Source organism: Neodiprion virginianus, chromosome 5 (genome assembly GCF_021901495.1).
Source record: "Neodiprion virginianus isolate iyNeoVirg1 chromosome 5, iyNeoVirg1.1, whole genome shotgun sequence".
NCBI lineage: Eukaryota > Metazoa > Arthropoda > Insecta > Hymenoptera > Diprionidae > Neodiprion > Neodiprion virginianus.
This window is the reverse complement of record NC_060881.1, coordinates 11,291,970-11,310,065: the sequence shown is the minus strand read 5'-3', so window position 1 is coordinate 11,310,065 and position 18,096 is coordinate 11,291,970. Positions and strand designations below refer to the sequence as shown.

Below are 18,096 nucleotides of genomic sequence, written 5' to 3'. Positions count from 1 at the left end.
AAATGGATGTAAAAGTGGGCTGAATGAAAAAATACAGTTTTGTACTAAACGTGATAAACGTGAAAAATTGCTTTGAAATTTTCGAAATTCAGGAATCCGCGTTTTTCAACGTATCGTATGCTTCGATACTGATGGAATCGTAAAGGACTACTCAAACCAGTCCTCGCAATAAGAAAACAAATAAGTTTCATTACCTTTAACACGCAATACAATATTTTACCTTCAACAACTTGTACAACATCACTATTGTAATATACATCGAAGTAGCTGAAACAGATTTTCGGTAGCTACACTTTAAAAACGAAATGGATAGCAGTCAAGGATGAAGATCAAGCGTTTCGTTTCGAAACTACAGTCCATAAAAAAATATGGCAGTTGTGGATGTTTTCCTTCTATAACGGTACATCTTTGTCTATCATTTCCATTTCACTTATCGCCGTAGTAAAACGAATCAAGTTGCAAATATTTACTCACAACGTAGATAAAGACAACGTTGAAACACTGGAAAAAGATACCCCCTCGTTGGATTTCGTTCGTTCATTTGTACGTGCGTGGGAGGGGGCAGGGAAGGGCCGGCCGTCTCGTTAACCTGGTTGTTTGCCCTGACAACACCCTCGAACCTCAGCGGCATATTTGACCGCCGTAATACAAGGAATCTCCGAACTTTGGATTTACTTTAGCGAGCGGTATCCCTTGCGACGAGCGCGCTGCATATGCCAGCGGCATCGGGACTGCCTGCCACTTAGCGATCCCACGCGGGTAAACAAGTCAACGAAACTGGGAAATATTTCGAGTCATGTATTCCGGTGCAGCGAAGCTTTAACCATTATACCTTACATGTATACATAATTCTGTCGAGGAGATGAGACTCTCAGTGACCTCAGGACAGGCTTATCAATCGCACGATCGCGTCCCTTGTCATCCAATCACGCGCCGTATGATAATTCGTAACACGTGGCCAATGGCGTGAGCGTTCTTAACAGTCACCAACGGTCGCAGCTGTTGCGGTTCGAGTGTAGAAAGGTCGACTTCCGCTGCTCTCGAATCCGTGCGCGAACGGTCAGCGACTTCGTCCTCGTCGACGCGGTCTATCGAGCAACGTGATCCACTTTCAGATATTTCTTGGCAAGGACCACGTTAAGTCATATAGCGGGACTTGGTACGAATCCGACCTTAAAGTTGATAAAGAATCACGGTATATCGCTCCGCGAGCCAAAGACCACGCAGAGCCACGGAGCCGTAGACTCGCACGGTCGATCACCGTGAAGTAATGAATCAGTTCGATCTGCACGGTCAACAACTATGGGCGCGGGCTGAACAAGAAGTCTCGCCTTTCTTCTGTTCATTCTCATCCTCATCGTCGCGGAACCTCGGCTCTTTTGCTTTTTATTTATTGGCACGATTGTCGAACTCTGTCTCGAGCTGTCAACGTAATTTTCTTTTCTTCATTTATATTGTACGCATACTTAGGTGTACGTATGTGTGGGTATATATTTTTTTTCTCATTCCTCTTTTTCCTTCTCATCCTCACCTTGATCTCCTCTCTTAGGTATTCCCTCTTTTTGTCCCCGTACGCAACTCTCCAGGCGTTACGGTGTCTCGATATTCGAACAGCGTATACCTGGTTTGTACATTACATCCCGTCTCGGTCAATGTGCAGATTATGCACTGGCCTGAGCAATAATGGCTTTTCTCTGAAGTAACCCACTCCCAAGCTTTTCAAGGCATAATAGGCGTAATTCGGCTAGTTTCAATATAAGATTTCGAAGTATCTTCAACGATACGAAGATTAATGCCACACTGAGATAAATGACTCGTATAGTCGAATAATCATACCTAGTTGAAAAGGATTTTGTCGTTGCAGCAATGTAGCTTATGATTGCCTGAACTAAAGAGTTTTTGGCACAATCAAATCGATTTATTTGAGATATTTTAGCTATACGGTAAAAGATAATCAACGAATTAATGTATTTGCTGTGAACAATTTCACGATTGAATCAAACGTATAATTTTACTTCACCGGTGGAAAACAGTTCGTTTCGTCCGATTAATAACTAATCACATTTCTCAGTGATAACACGGCAGCAACGATCCAATAAGAAAGCTTAATTGCTGTTTTGCGCGAGGAAAGTTACTTATAGTTTTCCAAAAATAGACAAAGCGTGTAGGAATACTAGACCTATGGAATGGATATTTACGTAACTTTGGGTAGAGGTAAAAAACTGGAACTGCTGATTGATAGAGGGACCAGAGTATGAAATTTTCATAGACGCGAAAATTTTATTCGTAGAATTGAAAAATGTGAAAAGTTGTAGTTTAAAAAATTGAAAACATTGAAAGTCGCGATACAGAAAAACAAAATATAGAAAAGTCAAAACGTGGAACAGCAACATCGATAATCTGTATACGATTCTATATTATGGAGAGGAATTCCGATGATTCTACAGTTTGGCATTCCGTGTTCTGACCTTTCTAATCTTTTACTTGTCCATTTTTCGACTTTCAACAATTTTAATTTCTATATATTAAGTATTTGCTTTCTTAAAGATTCGATATTGTCACCCTTCGATTTTTTATCTGTCAATATTTTTACCTCTATCCGTAACTTTCACCGTCACGACTGTCTTAAGGGCGTTCCTAAGACTAGAAAAATAATTTTTCACGGATCTTTGGTTTTCTGTAGATTATTGTAGTCGGATCCGTTACATTTATTTTGTTGGGCCGTGGGACTCGAAATTCGCAAAATGAAAGAAGTTGTGAGCAGAAATGTCCAGCCCCGCTTCGGATCGCCGTTACGCGGTTATTTCGCCACTCGAAACCACATTTTCGATAACGGTAACCACGATTCCAGCAAAACCGTTCATCCGATCATCTTGAAATTCACACACGACTGTCATATGATTACGGACTAACCTCCAATGGAGCGGATTTTGTATCCGTCTGTCCGTCTAACGTATCCAACCAAAGACACTGCCGAAAATCCAGAAAATATGTCTTACCAATAAAAAAAATTCATAACTTCACTAAATTTTAGCCTTTAAAGTGATCTTAGAGTTTTGTTTGTCAGATACTCCGTTTAGCTGGAAACATGGTTACCGTTTTCAACGCTGTCTTTTGCTTACCGTGACTTCAGTGGACATATCGGCCACAATATTCATGTTACGAAATAATTTTTTCTTTCAAATTACAGCTGAAATTGCGTACCTCTAAACCCGGTTTGCTCAATTCTTTTCTCCCCCAACTCCCGAGTCCATAGAATCTTGAAAATCGTGAACGCTGTACAACGCTCTTGGGTTATAAATCCCCTCAAACAATCTGCACGAGCGTCGAGTTTATTAAAATTCTGGTATCGGTAATCGCGGAGCGGCGGCGTTGGCCGTAGGACGCCGTTGCTTTTTTCATGCAGAAGCTGTATTAGCGTTCCGAGGCGTGCATGCACGCAACGATTCCGTGCAGCGTGTTGGGACGTTGCTAATGTTGCTTGTAAGTATCGTCGATGATGACTGGTGATTTGAAGCCCGCGAGAGACGGGATACGACGCGATGGCGGGGTTTTGACCGCGCGGCCAGAGGAGCGGGAGATTCCCCGACCCACGTAACTCTAGCTCAGGTGTTCTATAAATAGACCATGCGTGTTGCCGACCTGTTGCACGCCGCCTTCTCCGCGTGTGAACGCGGAGGCCTTCGACGTACGATTTCGAGCCGCGAGGAGCGCGCCGGGTAATCAGAGCTCAGGAAGCCGCTCACGCACCGTTCGCGTCAACGCACACGTGTGAGAAGATCGCGCTAATCGTGATGAGAGTCCTCGTCGTCGCACGATCACGACGTGCATGAGCAGATCGAAGTTCACAGTCAAGGATACCAGGTTCCTTGTTAGCCCAGGGTGGTCCTTAAAGAGGTCATTCCTCCTCAAAGGTCAAATCGGCTCCAAATAAGTCAAAAATAATTCCCCAGTGGTTTCAGATTTTTCTGTTGTTATCTCGACTCTAACCCACGGCCGTAATAGGGTGGATTTCCCCATTCACATCGAAATTTGAAAGTCTGGAATGGTGGACCAAAATCCAAAAAGTCATTGGATTTCGGTGAAAGTCGATGTAGGGGGTTTTCGGAGCTCGCTGAATTCGCATCTGAACTTGAAATTACAAAACTCGAAAGAATGGATCCAGTAGAGCAACATCAAGTCATTGTTGGGATATTGGTTCACCATATTAGATCCACCATTTTGAATTTTCAAATTTTGAGTTCAGACGTGAAGTCAGCAACCCAAGAAACCCCCGTATATCAAATTTTATCGAGATCCGTTCGGCAGACTTAATGTGCCCGCGTTAGAGTTGAGATAAAAATCTGGAATTAGGGAGGGAATTATGTTTGAAATATTTGGAGGCGATTTGGGGGGTGAGCCGGTTGAAATTCAATAATAACCCTGTTAAAAACCACCCTATTATTAGTCGCGACCTCCATGATTGAATCATTCCCCCGCATCATCGGCTTGTAATAACCCGTATTATCCCGGCATGAAATGACTGCGAATCGCTCTGCTCTTGCAAATCTCACAGCGCGTTATGAACGAGATGAACGATAGATGGACACTTGACTTACGTCTGTGACAGTATTGGACAATATTATGACACAATGAAAAAAAAATTGGGTCTAATGCAAGATAGGTGAGCTAGCTTGAATACACTAATGGTAAACTTAAGCTAAAAGAGAAAGAAATATCTCAGATAGAAATAAAGCAGAAAGACAGAACTTGAGGAGTGCGAGGGACCTCTGTGTACAGCGGAAATTTCCGCAGACGCGATCTAAAAACCGGGAGTTGGAAAATATATTGGAAAATATAAATATGCTCTTCTGAATAGAAAGAAAAAAGTACCTGCACTTGTCATGATCTTGCAACGAACGGAAGGCGACAAAATCGAAGAGAAAACAGCAAGTTTACATTTACGGTTATATGTAAGTTCTAGTATTCGAAAAAACGAAAACGCACAGTTAGACATTAGCCTAAATATTTAAGTGTGTGTTATTTCTCGTAGTGGCTCCAGGTTGCACTGCGTTTCAAAAATACGGCGTGCACTGTGTATGTGTGTGTGAGTGTGTGTAGACAACCGAAGATAAGGACTACGCGGTTTGTTATGACGAGAGTATTTTGTGATGCCAAACACTTTCACTCTTTTCTTTCTCTTATTTTTTGAGTATTAATTTCGTATGTACTTCCATTCATAATTCGAAGAAAAAGCAATCATTTAAAAATTGTCATGATATAGAAACTGTGGTGTCCGAACAGTAAAAGCACGACAAAACTTTTAATTGCAATGTTATCTGAATTTTATCACTGCATTTGCATGTGCTTTTCATTTTTTATACTACAAACTTAGCTACAACTCATTCGCTCTCACTCACTCTCGACATTCATTGAATCATCCACTCATTTAATACATAAATTATTTGTCAAAAGGCGTATAACGTTGAAATTGTAAATGTAAATTGTCTTTCTTTCTTTAAAATTGTCTCTTTGATCTTTCTTTATTTATTTTTAAACAGTCTCTCTCTTTAATTTTTGTATGTTTTGTTGAGGTTTTGACTTTTTACTATACTAAATTGTTTTCCTGATAAGTTTTAGTGACAATTAATGAAAATCTTCTGTAGACGGTATTAATAATGGCGTTGAAAGTGTAGATCTACGGTTTTTCATTTTTGCAGATAACTCAAACGAGTTTGACGTTTTACTTCACACCGACTTGGTTATTTTATATTATGTTAATCACGCATAATTGGAATCTACGTAATTCGTACTTAAAGCCAGCTTGTACTTGATAATTGCTTTGGTTTCGGGCGGGCATATTTGAATCGTTACAGCGTAAAGTTCCGACTCGGAACTGCGATTAGATTTGATTCGATACTCTATTCCTCTTTTTTTCTCGTCACCGTTGTTGCAGTTCTATCAACGAAGAAGAATAATTAAAAATGCTACTCTTTGTCCGGGGGGTACGAGACGTAGCTGTGCAATGAAACTAAGGTGCGGAAGTCGAGATTGTTGTTTCCGGCTCTTATCTTTCTATCGCTGTGCAAAGTTACGCGTCACGCCAGCGGCGGCAGCGCGGCTGTAAACTGTTTCAAGTTATGGAGTTTATCTGACTCTGCGAGGACAGACGTAGGTGAGTCAGCCGGGTCTTTTCACAAAAAAGATCGTTGCTCTCCAACCCGCGCGCGAACGGTCATTTAGATAAGCTGCTCTCTACCTGCCGCACCAATACCTACCCGAAGGTGTATTTGCTCACGTTTCACTTGCACACGAGAGCTGGGTGGCGGGAAGCGGGGGCATGGAACCGTGTGCAAATGTAAACAGCCACAACTCCGAGTACACCTATGTCTACTTGAATAATTTTAACACCGAAAGAAACTACACGGAAGGCAATCGCAGTTATTCATCGTTGAATGGACGGAGACGCGGAGTTAAGCCCTAGAAGCTATGAATAACATTTACACTTTTTTCCTCCCCTCTCACATCTCCCAAGCTCCATCGCTGTCTCTATCTACCTGCACATCTCCTATTCCGTTCATTCCAAAGTCTCTTGACGTCGTGCCCCGACGGCAGCGTACCGTCTTGAATCACACCGAGATAGGTGCCCGCATATAACAAACGTGCGATCTCGGTAATTAAAACTCGCTATAACACCGTAATCTCTAGTCCATTGAAAGTCATCAATTACCACCGCTGTATCCTTTCCTTCGCACATCGTCACTGCGCGAGGCCTCCAACCATAAGCGTATAACTCACCGCGCTAGGGCATGATAATGGGCATGTCTCAGCGTGCACGTGGCTCCAGGCTGGGATTTGCATGCCGTGGAAGAGATCGCCGGTCACTCCAGGGTCGATTTTGAGTTAATCATCGCGCGAGACGATCCGCGCAAGCAGACTGCATAATCTCGCGACTGCCAAAGTCCAAGCAATCGAGTCACAACCGGATGGCCAGGTTGTTGCCGAACTTGGCAATCGGCGGTGGCACTTCATTACCCAGCGTCAAATCTTGACTGGTAACGAGCCTCGCCATCAACCTGTCCGCTGCGCTGGACGGTGGCACGCGGAAGTCCTCGTCCCCGGAGTGACCATCGGGCCTCGGGGCAAAGTAACGCGTGTGACCCTTGCGCCACGTATTACAGCGACGGCGAAGAAGGACCAATTGCCATTACCGTTAGGGGAATTATTTTTTTTCACGATCATCGCGAAACGCGCCATATTCATTATAACTTCGAATAATACCTACACCTTGGGGGTGAACGACTGCCACTGTAAGCCGCGACCTTCCGGGCTGGAAACGGCCGATAGGTTCTTGGTGCTTATTGATTAACCTTCGTTTGCGTGTTACACGTGTCGCAGAAATTCTTCAGAAAAATTCTTTGAAATATCTTCAGTGACGAGATGTTAAGACTACTGGTTGATTCGGATAGTCGTCAGTTATAATTTTTACAAGTAGGCAAAATATTCAGGTTCAAACTTCAAACTTCATGAATTATTGAACTGGTTAAAAAACGTCAGTGAGGTGAATCGAAGTTCAGATTTTTAATATTCGTTTCAGAATACTAATATATATTAATTATTATCAGCAAGACGTGATAGCTATGCAAAAGTAAAGAAGTAACTTAAATATTATCGTTGGACACTGTAAGAACTCTCAGTATTTTCCACATTTTACTCATCAAAATTGAACCAATGTCATAAAAATTGTGCGAACACGGTACAATATGCGGTAGAAGCTTCTCTTCTGAATAAGAAATCGGATACATATAATTTGGTAAAATATTACTTCGTATTTAATTATTAGCACAATTACCAATGATCAACAAACCAAAACGTGACTTCCTGTCTCCTTGAGACAGTCAGGAATAAGACCTCAAGATCAAGTTCCAAACAATTATTGTTGTTAACTCGAGCCGCTTGACAGCCAGAAGGATGAACCGAGGTCACGAGGAGCCAGGTATCATGCCATTTTTTTTTTCCTCGTTCCGGAGGGCTCGTTAAGGCGATATCACTGTACGAGCGTGACATCCCGATTCAGCACGGCGCTTCTGTGCGACGATCAGTTTCAGTTATATTCCGAAGTGGAATCGTCTGCAGTAAACCTCGCCGGTTTAATACCTGCCGTCTGATCGTGCAGAACGAGAAGAATGGTGTTAATTTTTTGAACCGTGAGGTCGGATGGGAGGGCCGGACCCGATGGTGAAAATGATCCGATTGCAGAAAATGAAGCGTGCTAATTGCGCAAGAAATCGCGTAGTCATCCTGGCGACGGCGTTGAATAGGATGATGGGGTACGACTGGCAACGATCGCTCCGCGCGCGGCACTTTACACGTGCACAATATTCCCGAGCGGTGCCCGCATGTGGCGAAACGTCATTAGTCACGGGATGTTAAGCGGGTTTATGGTTCCCAACAAATCAATGAGACGTCTAATGGAGGGAAAAAATGAACTCGAAGGGAGTTCACGGGGGGATTACGAGGTCCGGGCGAGGGCAGAGTGACCGCCCGGGTGACGTGATCCCCCTCACCGACGGTCGGGGGTGGGGGTCGACGCAGAGGTGGAGGCTGTAATCATATTCCGCGTTCCACGCTAATGGCTCGGAGGAGCCAGCCTCTCGAGCCTTCCGGCAGTAACGGAATCGCTCGGGCGACCTGGCCGGCACCCCACGGCAGCCGCGCAGCGGTATCGAGGCGGTCATCCTCGGCCCTGTCTTCCGCCCATAATGCCAAGCCGAATCACAATCGGGACTTCATCGATCGGCCAGTTAATTACAACGTTTCGACGTTGTGAAACTCGATTTCAACTCCTCGGGAGGTCACGTGTGACTCGACCGACTCTACCAGCTGTTGGCGATGACGATCTGTCTGTCGACTCTTTGCAAAGATAAGAACGTTCTCATGATTCAATCGGCCTAATCGATTGTATTTTACATTCGATCACCTCGTCAACTTCCTTGCAACACGGTAACATGTTTTGTTTTTTTTTTTTTTTGGGGCATTTTACTTCATTAAAGGCGGGGCTATCGTCACTCGATATGCGTACAGTGTATTAAAACAATCAGAAAAAGTAGAATTTTCCATCGTAGAATTGCGCAACGGGTATAATAAGAAATTGATTACGTGTAAAGGAAATTAATTACCATTTATTGGTGGAAGATTATACATGAAGGCTTAATGAATTTTCAACTTTATTTTAGGTAAATATTCCACGTAAAGAGATTGTATTTGACTTCGTAATTTTTTTTTTATTTTGTGAATATTGAATCGAAGTATACTTCAATGATTGTAAACCGTGTATCAAAATTGCCTCAGATTATCGATGATACGTCATGATGAAATTAAAAAATGGATGTCGATAGTATTTTTCCAGCTAGTTAAATATTACTGAATGAACCTGAAAAGGAGTACTTCAGATTTTAAGTTTTATGGTTACAAACCTCAAAAGTATTCATGAATTCACAATTTTGTCGCGAAATAAAATACTTGCAAAAGGTAAATTCTTATAGAGTATAAAAAGTATGTAAATGTAAAAAGATTACAAAGTAACGAGGAATATTACTTCCCTGGATCAAAATTACGCAACCTGATCGACGGGTATCCGTCTGTATCTATTATCGAAACAAAGAACACGGTGACTACGCAAGTGGTTTGCAACAAGAATCAATTTTGAATCAAGGGTGAGAAAAGATATGTTGAAGGAAAAAAAAAGAAATGAATTTATGGCGACATACCGAGAACTATGAATGTTCCTTGAGGCGAGAAATAGGCATGCGAAGAGTTGGGTGTAACAAACACGAGCTGGGAGAGCTTGTCGAGAGCGTAAGTGGAATTAGTCTCAGTCCGGTGGTTCGAGGGAGTAAAGGGACCCGGACGGACGGAGATGGCGGTAGTGCATTGATATGCACCAGGTGTCGAGGTGGTGCTAAGTGACGTAGACCCAAGACGTCCCGAAGAGGAGAAATATGGGGGGAAGGAAGTCGACGGAGCACACGCTACTGTAGTCGTTGACCATTCACCGAATTCCGCATCGAATGGGTTGTAACGAGAATACGGAATGACGTAAGCGTCGTCGCCAACCTCCTCCGTTCACCTTGGGGTTAAGCATCGTGTGAGCTACCAATGAGGATGAGATTTTACCTATTTCATTCCATTTCTCGACTATCGAACCCCTCACGTGTTCGTAATTGCAATTATTAAGGTGCAATTTATAACTTATGCCGTGCAAAACGGAACTGGCGTTAACGATCACGAGGCTATTAGCTCGCAGCACTTGGAGCATTAACGGAAACCTCCCGGCAGTCGATCCTCGTTCGCTGTTGCGAGCGAGTCCCGATTTTCCACGCTTACGATAAAGCCGCGATTGAAAGAGGGAGAAGTAAAGAAACACTTCGGGGGTCAATTTTCCTGGCGTCGCCGCGTCGCGAGAATTCAGAATTCTTGTCGGCTGAACGAGTCTTGATTTTTCATTCGTGCGATAAAGTACCGCGCTTATGAAATTGAGACGTATAAGCGCATTCTCGCAGATATGCACCTATCTTTTTGCGTTTCAAAGTGTTTGCGTACTGCAAATTTTCATAACCTGTACTTGAAACAAGCCCTCGAAAAAGTTCTCACGTTATGATATTTACACTGTGCTTCACAGACACTTGCTACGGACTTTACGAAAGTCCGAGTTCGCGCCTCTTCACACTTGGAGAATAACCAGAATTTCTTTTATTAACTTGCAGAAGACAAAGAACCGCCGACATGTCGGCGTTGAGTGCCGGGATGAGCCGACCCGGGGAGATGATCCTGTTCCTGGTTATCGCTTTTCTAACAATTTGTTGCTCACGCGCTGGTAAGTTTTTACATGTTCTAGATGTGTTTTTAGAAATATTTTTTACCAAATCATTTCAACATTTTTCAAACTCCTAATTTCCCCGTCCCTAAAGAGAATCAGCTTCCAAAATTTTCGCTTTATTCATTCGTTTGACACAGAAAGCCGAATTGCGATAGTTTCTCTCATGCCTGAGGCAGAGTCGATAACTGCCAAGGCGGAAATTTATAGGTTCTATCGAAATTTATCCTACGGAGTAAAATACTGACGTAGAATGTTCTGCGAAATCTTTTCTACACAAACTTTGTTCTACAGAGTGCGATCCTAGAAAATGAAGATCCCACAGAGTAGAATCCAACAGAAAACATTTTACTTGAAATTATAAACGTAATCTTTTCTACAGAATAATTATCCTACCTACAGTCCTATAGAATAGAAATTCAACGCAAGATCGATTCTAGAGTGTGCAGTTTTATAGAAATTGAGATTTTTTCTAGAGAGATCGCTTCTAGGGAAAAATTGTTTAACAAAGGTCAGAATAATATACCATGTCCGAAACCACAACACCCGATTCCCTGACAAGATCGCAAAAGGCGTTTTTATCACCCAGAAAGCTAGAATAAATTGGGCTTTACTTTTTGTAAAAACTTCTGAAGAACTCTATAGAACAGGGTAACGGGGTATTATTTCTCTGTAGAAACGATGCCCTTTCCATAAATGGCTGTAGAACTGCACTCTGTCGAATCGGTCCGATGTTGAATTTATGATCAGTAGAACTGCGGCACGTAGAATAATTTTTCTGTAAAAAAGATTATATTTATCATTTCAAGTTAAATGTATATCGCAGGACCACACTCTGTAAGACCTTTACTCTGTAAGATAAATTTCTGTAGAACTGGAGGGCTCTCGCAGAGGTATATACGCGACCGTATTCGTTCCCGAAGGAGCGTCAACATCTTCCATGTCATTGGAAGACCGAGTTCGCGGTACTCGATGATCGACTTCCGTTCAAGTGAAGCCGGTTTAGCGAGGGTTAAAGACCCCTTCAGTTCACGCTAGTCGACGTATGTTGCCAAGCTCCTTGAGCTTAGTAACGCGAAGTTCATTGACAGTCGGTAAACATCTGAGATTGACGGTCACATCGACGTGTCTCCTGGATCAGTTACTTGCGTGCAGCTTAACCCGCGAGGACACCATTCACCGTCCTCGGCAACCGGCGAGACCACTTTCACCAAGACACCGCGCACCCTGTGCAGGCCTGACGACTCATTGCCGAGGTCAAGTTCAGCGGTAATTCAAGGATTGGTTCAAGAGCCCCATAAAAAAATGTTTCATGTGTCTCGCCACAGTTATCCCGTTTCTTTCTTCCAAGAGCTTGGTACACAACTTTTCAACTAACGAAATCTAGTGTTGTGAAGTCAAAGCGTTTAGTCCTACATTATTATTTATGTTACATTCGCTTTGTCAAGCCTCGTGGTCTGAGAAATTTGTCAAACAAACTACTCGTTACTCATTTTCATAAAGTGTTGAGCTGCTGAATGGGGAAACCATAGGTCGCACACATTTGCGCATTTGTTACTGCTTGTCTGTACATTTGCTGTACTCATCTCGGATTCGAAGTAACTTGTTCAATAATCGGCAATTGATTAAATTACGTGCTTCAGAACAATGTGGAACATATTGGGTGAACCTCTATTTATCCTCCATTACGATCTTTAATATATACTACGTTTTCTTGTTTCTTCAAGTTATTCGCAACGAACCGAAATTTTGAGTCTCATTGCTGGTACCTGAAAGTGTTGACCAAGAAAGTAATCTCTTTAGTGTGGAAATATGTATATTCAGGAAATTGGAATATTTTCTTCATGTGTCATACAAAATCCATCAATAAAACCATTAAACATGCGTGAGACAGAGATTTGTGCATAGTTGAAAAATTTTGTTCATACCAAGTAATTCTTTCGCTGAGTATAGATTAGAAAAAACGAATTACGGGTTCGGAATATTTTGGTATTGAATCTTTTTGAGAGGTATGATGGAATCCAGCTGATAAAAATTGGTTAACCTGGTGAAGAAAATTCTTATGATTCTTCACGAAAAACTTTACGATTTTTAGAGAACTCGGAAGACTATCGTAGTTTCTAAATAGACTTTGTCGTAGAATTTTGTGGTTTTCCACAGCCAGTTGTAGAATGGCCTACCTTTCCACGATCGTTGTACGGACGTTAATTGTTGAAATCGATATAATTTTTTTGTAAAATATCGTAGAATTCCTTGCTTAGGGAAACAAGTAATGTTTTGATTTTTTCACATTCCCCTACTTCTAATAAGACAAGGTCAATTGTAAGTTATATGGCGTATTGTTTAAACTCATCGGGATCATATTCAAAAAGCGTAAAAAGTCTTTGATCGCAGACCCCCTTTCTGCGTAGAACTTAATCTGTTTTTGGTAAGTTTTCTTTGTCAAAGAGATGCTATATATAGCAGTAGTTCACAAACAGTATTTAATACCGTCTCGTAGATATTCGTAATCACATTATAAAGTATCCTATCAAGAATTGGTTTTTTTTTACGAATTTCTGCGAAAAACAAGTTTTTGGTTTCCAAGTTGTAAATTTCATCAACACTCATGAGAACTCCCAGATTTTTACAATTATCTACGCAAGACTCTAAGTGTTCTTATTCAATTTGAGATTTTCTTACTCATATGTGCAATTCTACAAGTGTTCGCGAAATCATACATATTGTTACTACCAGTAGCTATTTTTGGTCTTGTAGCAGAAAATTGATGGTCGTCATAATGTTGCGTAGACGTTCGTATTTTATCAAAAAAATTCACTTAGTTTTATTTACAGTTTTGGAATGGTTATTCATTTTCTATTCTGAAAAGAGTTGTAGACACAAATATCTTTTCATAATATTTCATCGTTTTCTATGAAAAAGCTACGTGAAAACAATCATCTTCAAAGATTTTAAATTTTTACGTGTTTTTGTAGAATGTCGTAGAAATTATTTTCACCAGGCTAGAAGAGGTGATAAAATAAAATTAACTGTCAAGCAGTGGATTATAGCAATTTGTCCACATTTCTTAGGCTGTGAGTACTGGTTAAGCCTGTAACCTCTTAGCAAAGGCGGCAGTGGCCGCTGGCAACAGAATAGTGATTATGACTACCTAAACACGTGCAACGATGCCTGTGCATTACGTGGTGACATATCAACCGCGTGTAAGGCGTTATACTGCAAATGGTACAGTTTAGTATAACGAATTGTCCGATGACTATTAAGACAAGAGATACGAGCATCTGTGTCTGTGGCATCTCATAATGAAGAGATATTTTCTACTAGACTAGAGGTCTCAGTTCTGCGCAGAAACGGGGAAAACGGAAAGGTGCAGAGGTCAACCGAGGCCATGCGGGGAAAGGTATAGCGGAACGTGTGGGTGCTACGTCAGTGCAACGCAGAGGTTAAGTAATCTCACCAGTCGACTTCGAGCAGGCCGTCTTCGGAAAAAAATTGACTATCCGCAAGTTGCGCATCAGGTTCAGAGATTGGAATTTTTCTTAACGGTTACCTTGTCGAGTTATTGCAGCAAAGGCATTACTTCATATACCTTACGAGATGAGGAGGCATGGTAAGGGTGTAGGAGTAGCACAGAGAGAACCGACAAGCCTCGACCAATAGACGCAACCTCGTAATCACCGTGCTATTAAATCAGTGTTTTTTTCTCTGGTAATATAGCTTAAATCATTTACTCCTTTGAGTTGGTGGGTTTCGCGTTCATTACGAGATCTTCGTTGACGATTCTCGTCGAAGCAGCTTCATGCGAATGTGCCCGTTGAACTGTGCACGCGCATGACCGGTCGACTCTAAAGGTAACTTTCACATCAAGGCCATGGTATGATTTCATCAGTTTTACACGTACATTGCCAATATCGCCTTCAGGCAGGTACAAGTTACACCTACTCATAAATGTACGTACAAGCTTACGAGATACATTTTGCACACTAGTCAACCAGCGCCAAGCAGATCATCCATCCGACGGAAAAAGCTATTACCTTATACACGTTATGTAACATATTCCGACAATGAACTGGGAGGCTACCAGCCTGGTTAGCTCTGCTGAAGAACTCGTCTCGTGTTTATTTTTAGCGTTGTGCGCACCGGCTAATTTCGATTAGTCTTGGTTAGGATCGATAATCAATGATAACACATTCTGGCACTATATGTAAGTGCTTTTACTCGGAATACGTTATGAATTCGTGACTAATGGGACGTTTTTCTATTGGATAAGCCGATAGGATGTAGTTATTCATCAAAAAGCTGTGATATTAAATGACGAGTGGGTAATTAATGGCGGGTTTATCGCAGGAATCAATTTTATCACTCTGAAGAAACATTTTGTGTAGTAGAAATGAAAACTGTAAGCTGCTTGTAGTTGAGTACTCGATATGCCGCAATCTCCCATGCGACATTTTACGTAATTTATTACTCGCCCAGATTCGGCGTAGATGAATCTACTTCCTTAATCAAACGCAGATGTTTTCGGTGTTAATCGTGAGCTCAGATTAACGACCGTCACTATTTCAAATAGCTCTAATCAGCTAGTTAACACTCTTTAGTAACACAGCGCCGTCAGATTCATTTTGGCACATCTAATGTCCATTTTTTGTGCACCATCATTATGACGCGTCTTTGTATTCTACAGCTTGAGTCTCCTTAGCCTTGAGTGTATTAGGCCTCAGACGTTATGGTTACATGCTCTTGGCACCTCAAGGCAAAGATACTCATTAGAGTTTTTCCGGCTGAGATCGTGTATGTCCAGTCACGAATCCTTATGCCAAATTGGTTTCATCAGACTATCCTAGTCGTACGGTCTTCACCTGTTGTACCTCGCAACAGAGTCGAACAAGAATGATAATCTTGTTTAACTATACTTCTAAAGTGCCGTTTCAGGCGATTCCACCCACTTTTGACAAAGAGAAAAGATTCTACTTTTTAGCCTAGTTAATCTTTGCTGCCAATGATGACCCGTTAGCGATTGTCAGTATTGTTGCCAGGACTGTCACTATTGATTCCAAAAAAAGATCAAATTTTTTACAATCCGAAGGCTTCTGAGAAATATTGATATCGTAAAAAAACTCATTGTTCATTTCTCGGACCAGAATACGATCAGCCAAGTAATCAATGTCCTTATACGTACCGGGACAACTACTAAACTCATGTACTACTATGCGTGACTACTGCAGCACGACAAAACCGGTCAATCCTCAACGATGTTTTCAGAAATGTATAATTTGGCACATTCGCCACAATGCTTAGACTTGAACTAACTTTACGTACTAGTACATATCGTAATCAAGTTGTACCCAATTTTATAATGCGAAGGTATTTTGCTGCGAATTTCTTATGTGACTCGGGTGTCATTCGTCGAGGCAGATTTCTTGGTACAAATAATTTCATTGGAAACTGTCCGCGTGTCCAGCATGGAATGCTGATTCTCTTGTTCGCATGCGCGTGGGCAGCGTAAGAAATAAAATATAAAACTAGTGGTACTTGCAAAGCGTGGCAACGGAACTGGTACGATGACATAAGGTGAATTCAAAAAAAAAAAAAAATATCGTAGAAAACTAAGAATTGCACATCTGTGAAAACCGGTACCTGATATTAGTGATCTAAGTTGATTTACTTACAAAGTTGTTGCCTGAGAGTCCCTGCTTTGGACACTCTAATCTCCAGTAATTATCGTGGAGCGTTGCTAGAAAGACACGGAATAATAGAATAGGGTGAGGAACATTCAGGACCCTAAGCTTTAGCTGGTAACGAGAATTTGCACCAGCACACACGCGGCGGTACATCTGACGCGTTGACTCATTCAACGGCTTTCCCGGACGACGTAACCTCCCCTCGGAGCATCAGATGATGAATGCCTTCTCCGTATAGGGTAACGTGCATGACAGGCGGACCTTTCTTCCATTTTTCAACTCCGCATGTACTTCTCTTCTCTCTTTGTGTAATCGGTTGAGTGCAATCTATTTTAGAGCCTTGTTGATTTTGATTATAATTACGTGGTATTATTCGAGCACTACGAAGCTACGTGCTAGGAATAATTTGTTTCCGTCTACAATATGAAGCCAAAATAAATATCATTCGCATAACGTGTGTGTTTTTATGATTACAGCTCCTGTAAGTGAACACGATACGACGCATATTGCGGAATATGGAGCAGGTGAGTTCTTAAGGCTGTCCTTTAGATTATTTGATCTTGTTGAAGTTTTGACTAATTTAAATAAATGGACGTTCAAACAGTGTAATTGATCGACGACGTGTCAATTAATTATTGCATTGTTTTTTCTAAATGTAGAATCTGGCTGCTACTACAACTTCCAACGCTATCAAGAAGGCGATAGAATAGTAACGAATGAACCATGCTTAAACTGTACTTGCCACAACCGAATGCTGATGTGCTACCTCAGGGTGTGCCCATTTACAAAAGCTATCGGCCAAAACTGCACAGTCGAAAAACGACCGGATCAATGCTGTCCGATCATCACTTGCCCAGAAGTCCCTGTACAACTTCTGACCTCTACGTCAAATTCACCAGCGATTATCGGCTCCACCGAAATTGGTGCACATGACAACTACGGCTGCCGAGTTGACGAGAGATTCTATGCTGATGGTGCTCAGCTACCAGTAGACCCGAGAAATCCTTGCGAACTTTGCTACTGCATCAGAAACAGAACGACTTGTGTTATGCAAGAATGTACCCTGCGTGTCGCAGGCTGCAACCCAGTCTATTTGCCCGGAGTGTGCTGTCCAGTCAAATATAATTGTGGTGTGTTGAAGTTTCTGTAATTTATATCTCACTTACCGTTGAATTTTGTACACACGTATTAAAATTTTGGGCATCATAATTTCAGATTATGACGAAGAACAAACGACTACCCTTAGTCCTACCACTCCTGGACTTATCATGACTACAACAGTTGCTCCAGGGCAGAGCGCCCCTATGTGTTACCGCGACGGAAATACATACAATGACGGAGAACTCATCGACTCGGGACGAGCATGCCAACACTGCTACTGCTTCCGCGGTGACATTGTTTGCGCAGTTCAAGATTGCAAGATACCAATGAAAATTCACGGCAAGCACTGCACACCTCAACCTGCTCCAGAGGGCAAATGTTGTCCCACCACCTATCAATGTGGTGAGTAATAAGTTTATACTGTTTGATGTCAGAAATTTGTTCCAATCCCGTATTTAT

At 41.9% G+C, this 18,096-nt stretch overlaps 1 protein-coding gene across 2 annotated transcripts in view; it reads left to right on the top strand.

Annotated features, from left to right (window-relative positions):
* The window catches only part of LOC124306509 (mucin-17), a 38,499-nt gene that overhangs the window by 6,532 nt on the left and 13,871 nt on the right, over nt 1–18,096 (top strand). For both annotated transcript variants that reach the window (XM_046767335.1, XM_046767334.1), the window contains exons 2-5: nt 10,746–10,855; nt 17,013–17,060; nt 17,196–17,666; nt 17,752–18,039. In XM_046767335.1, coding sequence (XP_046623291.1) covers nt 10,765–10,855; nt 17,013–17,060; nt 17,196–17,666; nt 17,752–18,039 — 898 coding nt within the window. In that variant the 5' untranslated portion in view covers nt 10,746–10,764. The remainder of the gene's footprint in view (nt 1–10,745; nt 10,856–17,012; nt 17,061–17,195; nt 17,667–17,751; nt 18,040–18,096) is intronic.